Source organism: Notothenia rossii, assembly GCF_949606895.1.
Source record: "Notothenia rossii genome assembly, chromosome: 11".
Lineage (NCBI taxonomy): Eukaryota > Metazoa > Chordata > Actinopteri > Perciformes > Nototheniidae > Notothenia > Notothenia rossii.
This window is the reverse complement of record NC_136910.1, coordinates 47332901-47339142: the sequence shown is the minus strand read 5'-3', so window position 1 is coordinate 47339142 and position 6242 is coordinate 47332901. Positions and strand designations below refer to the sequence as shown.

General features: G+C 45.5%; 1 protein-coding gene across 1 annotated transcript in view; it reads left to right on the top strand.

Annotated features, from left to right (window-relative positions):
- The first annotated feature begins 2081 nt into the window (after positions 1-2081).
- bcr (BCR activator of RhoGEF and GTPase) overlaps positions 2082-6242 on the top strand; it is an 84461-nt gene continuing 80300 nt past the window's right edge. Inside the window, 2 exon segments of the mRNA XM_079657312.1 lie at positions 2082-4275; positions 4277-4518. Coding sequence (XP_079513438.1) covers positions 2903-4275; positions 4277-4518 — 1615 coding nt within the window. The 5' untranslated portion in view covers positions 2082-2902.

Sequence of the window (6242 nt, the reverse complement as noted above, 5' to 3'; positions counted from 1 at the left end):
CAGCAGTGTGTGTAACCTTGCACTGACAAAAAGGACAAGTTTTCCAAAGTAATAAGACCAAATCCATAAAGGTATACTTAAAAGTGGTTGGAAACAGAATTCCCTTTGCACCACAATATATGACCACACACACACACACACACTTCCTAACATTCGTATACCTCTGTGCAGATGCTATATAAACATGACACTATTCCATTTGTGTGCAGGGAAGTTTTCAACACCCTCAGCGTTCCTTCTTGCATGACAAACTCGTTTCCAAAATTCCATGGTAGCTTGTCACGTAGAGAATCTTTTAAAACACTGGGTCAAACGGTCTTAGCTATACATCAGTGTAAAAAAACATCCATGCATGCGTTTCAGCTGTATGTAGGCTTTGCAATTTGTATTTATAGATTATAATGTATAATATTCAAATAAAGACATTAAGAGGGTTTTAAGATGGAAATATCATAGATATGTAAATCACTGTTTTTATTGTAACTGTTGGGGTAATTTGCACAACACTAGAAATTGAGAAATTACTCATGATGAACTTGACTGCTCTACTTTTTTGTTTAACTTAATTTTCTTTCTTACAATTACTAAGGGCCAATAACTGACCCATTTACTTTGTAATGAAGTGATCCTTTGCCATGAGAACAACAGAGTTAACACTTTGATTCATTGGTAATCCTGCAATACAACAGTGTTCTCCTGTTTTTCTTATGCCTCTGCGTTATAACTATTATTATTACTGTCATGTATCTTTATCAACTGCTGTAAAACTGTGATCTATTGAGAGGGGGCTTTCCCCTCAGTGACACCTAGTCAAAGAACAACATTAACCATTATGTAAAAAGACGATCATTATTGATTATTGACTAATAATGGTTGTACATGCATTACTGAGGTTGTGGTTTCAGGTAAATAAAACGATATAGTATTTGAATTGTGTCATTTTGATTTATTGCATAGATAGACTATGTGTTTCTCTTATATAATTACATGAATCACTATGAGTTAAATGAGCAAAATTACCCATGAGGCCTGTGATAGAAAAACAGCAGAATGTTAAATACACACAGTACACCTCTAGTTTGTGCAACAACTGTTTTGTTAGAGTAATTTGAATTTACCAGATGGTAATGCTGAATATGCAAAACTCTTCTCAATTTGCATACAAAACGTTATGTTATTTGCTCAAAGTATCTGTGTTTCAATATTTGAAAAATAAACCCCAAAATGTCTATAATTAATCAAATTTCTGGCTATTTATAGATTGATTTATGTAAATAATTACAAAAAAAGCAACGTTATTTTTTAGTTTCTGACTTCTTCTGGAATCTGATTAACCCTCCATGTATGATATCTCTCCACTAGGTGGCAGTGTTAAGTTAAAGATAACACAGCAGCACTGCCACGTGCTCTGTAACACCTGCTTTACAGGTAGGCCTACTGCCACTATCTTAAAGGAGCCCAGAAGGAGTCATATCCTGCATATTATTCTTATTATTAATTGCTACTAAAACATGTAATATTGGAGTATTGGGAGAGGTATAGCTTAATGCTTCCTGACACATTTGAAAGGAGATGTTAAAACGAGTGATACAATATGACTTTATAAATGTGCGACATGACAAAACAATACAGTGTGGAATCAATATCTATTTTACAGAGACGACCATCCCTTGTTTGTTCGTGCTTTTGTATAATCTCTGCTTATTTTGTTATATTTCCTTAACACAGACAATCCCCCATTATTTGTGTTCTTATTATTTTTGTGTGTGTTCATGCTTGTTTATTTACCTGTTTATTGTGCGTTGGTTGGTTGACTATTTCTGTATCACTCAAAAAGATTGAACTGTCAACTGAACAAAATGCGACTCCAAAGATAAAAAAAAAAGAAAAGAAGAACGTGAGAAATGTGCCAGGATTTTCCTGGTATAATGAAGTGTAGGGTGCTAATACAAAATGCCTATTTTTAATACTCTAATTATCATATTCATAAAATAAAGTAATGAGTGGGGGGCTGCCTGGCCCTGCTCTGTCTCTTTAACAGCAGCTCTCTCTGGCCCCTCCCACTCCTGCAGCCCCTCAGTGCTGCTGCCTGAGATGCGAGCGCACACACAGCGGCACCATCACTGCCGAAGAAACGGGATAAACCTGGAAAACAACTGGGGGGGAAAAACAACGAGACCACATAGGCACCGTGTTAAAACCATGGTCTAACGAAACAGTCCATAAACCGGACCACGCCGCTTGATCGCATCCCGTGAGAAACTCAGATGTTGTCGTCGCTTGGGTTTTGCGCTTTTTATCCTTTCTCCTTGAGCGCTGCTGGTACAAAGGCTCTTGGTGTGGAGCAGCACCTGGGATCACTGCCATATGAATGGAGTGAGAGTGGTCGGACCTGCTATCACTAACAAACCCGGAATAGTAGATAGTGAGTAAACCTCGCAGGATTAAACCACTTTCTTCTTTTTTCCTCTCACTGGGAGCCAGATCCCAGTGTCACTCCGCGAGGACAGATGCTGTCATTGTGTCGAGGCTGAGATTGATCTTCTAAAAGTGTATTTTCTCGTAATAATGCATGAGAAAGACGCGCGTTATTGCAGCTTTTTGTTCCTTTTTATGCCCCACACATTCCCAGCTCTTGCTCTGGCTGAACAGCCGGTTTCTCTTGTTCAGAATGGGATTTATTGTATCTGCGCAGCACACGACAAGTGTCAGCAATTAGGCAGTGTGTTTCTGCACGGGTTACCTAAAGGCCTGTTTTAAACACCGTCACTTTAAGTGGCCATTGTTGTCGATAAGCAGTCAGTAGCGAACTGGACTAAGGAAAAAAGACAAGGGCTGCCATTGCTTGAATCCCTCGGTGTGTGTGAACCGGGGTCCGTCACAGTAATAAATCAGGCACAATATGGTGGAGCCGGTGGGATTCACCGAGGCGTGGAAAGCGCAATTCCCAGAGTCCGACCCCCCCAAAATGGAGCTGCGATCAGTTGGTGGCATCGAGCATGAACTGGAGAGGTGCAAAGCGTCCATCAGACGCCTGGAGCAGGAGGTGAACAAGGAGCGCTTCCGCATGATCTACCTGCAGACCCTCCTGGCTAAAGAGAGGAAGAGCTATGACAAGCAGCGGTGGGGCTTCAGAAAGACCCCCCTGGGTGAGGGGATGGACCCTGCAGCCGCACAGGGCGCAGAGTGTCAGTCCCAGCAGCCACACATGCAGGAGACGGGTGGAGTTGGAGTAGCAGTTGTTGGTGGAGTGTATGGTTGTGGCAGTGTTGATAGGATCCGTTATCAGCCTACCGCAGATGGGACTGGAAGGTCCAAACCCAGGCCTCCACCAGCCAGGAAGTCGGCCTCCCACGGAGACGGCCTGGAGTCCGCCTTCGAGGTTCCCCCGCAGGCTGAGTCCACTTCTTGTGACAACCTAGATGGCCTCTCGCCCTCTAAGCAGAGAGGTGCCATCTCTGGTGGCATCTCCGTCTCTCCCCGCAGGATCAACGTCCCGCCCACAGAGAAGGACTTGCCCTCTGACCCCAAGGACAAGCTGGGGATGGGACTTGGCGTTGCAGCTCTTAGGTCTAACTTTGAGAGGATCAAACGGGCCAACTCTCACACTGCTGGGGAGGCAGCGAAGGGCCAGGAGAAGCAGTTGCCGCCACCACCACCGCCATTCTACTCTAACATGGAATTCCACCAGGATAGGGGGCTGATCAGGGTCAACGACCGTGAAGTCTCGGACAAGATCAGCTCCCTGGGCAGCCAGGCCATGCAGATGGAGCGAAAGAGATCACTCCATTCCCTCCCAGGTAACCTGGCAACGGTGGCAGGGGAGCTCCGCGCCAGGCCAGTGTACAGAGGCCGCTCCACTGAAAGCACCTGCGGCTATGACGCAGAATATGAAGATGGGGAACCCAACCAGCGACATACAGGGAGGGCCAATGGTGGCAAACCTCCACCTCCTCCTTGGCAGCCCTCGGAGTTCCAGGCTTACTCTAGTGTCTATGTCGGCGGGGTGATGATGGGTGAAGGTGGTGTTGGAGGTGTTGGGGGAAGTGGTAGTGGAGTCACTATGAGGGAACTTGGGGGAGCCGATGACCACCTGCTGACCTGGCCACGCCGTTCCTACTCCCCAGGGAGCTTCGAGGATGTCGGCGGAGGAGGCGGCTACACGCCAGATTGCAGCTCCAACGAGAACCTGACGTCCAGTGAGGAGGACTTTTCCTCAGGTCAGTCCAGCCACGTCTCACCCAGTCCCACCACGGCCTCCGCCGGCCTTTTAGAGAGAAGAGCGCTCTCCGTCCCAAAACTCCCAGAACTCCCAGCATTCGTTCGACAGCAGCAGCCCGCCGACTCCTCAGTCCCAGAAGCGACACCAACGGCAGCAGGGAGGCCATGTGGTCATGTCTGAAGCCACTATAGTGAGTGTTCGCAAGACTGGTCAAATCTGGCCACCTGCTGCCCATCATGACCTCGTGCCCCACGGTAGACCATCCCATGACAACAGTTTCCATGGAGACCATATAGGTGAGTGGAAGCTGCTGTCTCTAATCTTGTTGTGGTTGGAGCAGATGGTCTGGATTGCAAAGGGCATTTCAGACCCATCATAGAAACCTGTGTGTTGAGGAAGAAAATGTATGAAAACCTGAGTGAATGAGTGCACTGTAGTCATGTGTTTGCATGTATCATTTTGCATTCTATCCTCTTCCTCACGTATTTCCACTTGAAACCTCAAAGCAGCCAAATGTTGACATCATTAATATTACGCTTGTGATTGTGTGTCTGTGTGTGCACGTAACACGCACGACTCAGTGTTCTTTAGATGGCCTTTGCGTGGGAGACGGATGAAATATCCACCTCTGCTTATTCCTGGAATGTCAGTGGGGGTGGGTGAACAATACATGTGGTCAGTCTGGGTTGAAAGTGCAGGTCTAGCCTTTCTCAGGCGACTCCTCCTGCGGCTCAGAGTATGGAATTCCAATCACATTTGTCTGTCTGCCTGCCTGAAACTTGACAGAGTGGGAAACAATTCTCTGGACCTCAAGCTGAAACTCTTAACCAGCCTTTAGCACGGAGCAGGACAAAAGAAATCCACTCTCCAAACGATATGCGCAGTATCCCTAACCACTTAATTGCTGCCTTCGGGCCATGACACCTGTAATAAAACGGCAGCTAGCAGATAGATGTGCGGGCTGGAGCTGACTGGGCAGTAGCTAATTTAGCTGTCAGGCCTAAACCCAACAACAGTGGAGTTTGTTGCGCACAAAGCACATTAGTAGCACTTAGCTTTTTGTAATTCCTCAGTAGAGTTTCCATTGCAGAAGTAGTGCCAGCTCCCAAGAAGTGAAACCAAACAGTTTGGGTAGTTCAAATATTTGACATCATTTTTAGTCATCGAGTGTTGTTTACAGAGGCTGAAGTGCAGTTTTACATATTTTGCTTGTTGTTTCTCTCTGGTTCTCTGCTGTTGAAGAGTTTTAGTGTCCCACTATATTGTAACAGATTGGACCAGATAGGATGCTGGGTGCAAGCATCACATGCTCACTCCTTGCCAGCTTTAACTAGATGGGAGGAGGTAGTCTGAGAGATAGTAAAGAGAAAGAGACAGGAAGTATACAATTGGGGAATGAAAACACTGAAAGGGAAAGTTTGTAAGCAGAAAATACGGGACAGTTGATTCATTTGTTCAATGACGATTATGTGAAGACTGAATATCATGAACGTTTTTTATTGTTATATGAGAATCAATACTAAAGACATTTCTGTCATCATTCAGTCTAGCGTTACTGTCTGAAACCTGATGCTGCTCATCGCATAAATACCCTGAACAGAGAATAGGTCTCAGTGCATCTATAATTCATTTATGTGTATAGAACCACCCACACATTGGCCCGGGTGGAACCATCTAAAATGTTTTTCCAGACGGGACTGATCACCAAACTATAGGATTGTGTCCAGAGCATATTAGCAGTGAAAGTAAAAGACATCTCCCCCCCCCCCCCTGATCTAAGTGATAGGCATCAACATTTAAGTACCATGCTAACATTAGTAGCTCTAACAGCGATTAGGATTGTGCATAGTTTGCAGTAAGCAACTCCCGAGCAAATGGCTAGCTAATTCCCCAGCTGCTGTGTTTAGGATTATCGCAGCCCTGTCTGCTCTCTTTGTTTTAACATCTTTTCCACAACAGTGAGCCCTGTGGGGAGTGAGGCCAGCCGGAAGGGCAGCAATGGAGGATGGAGGATCAGGGG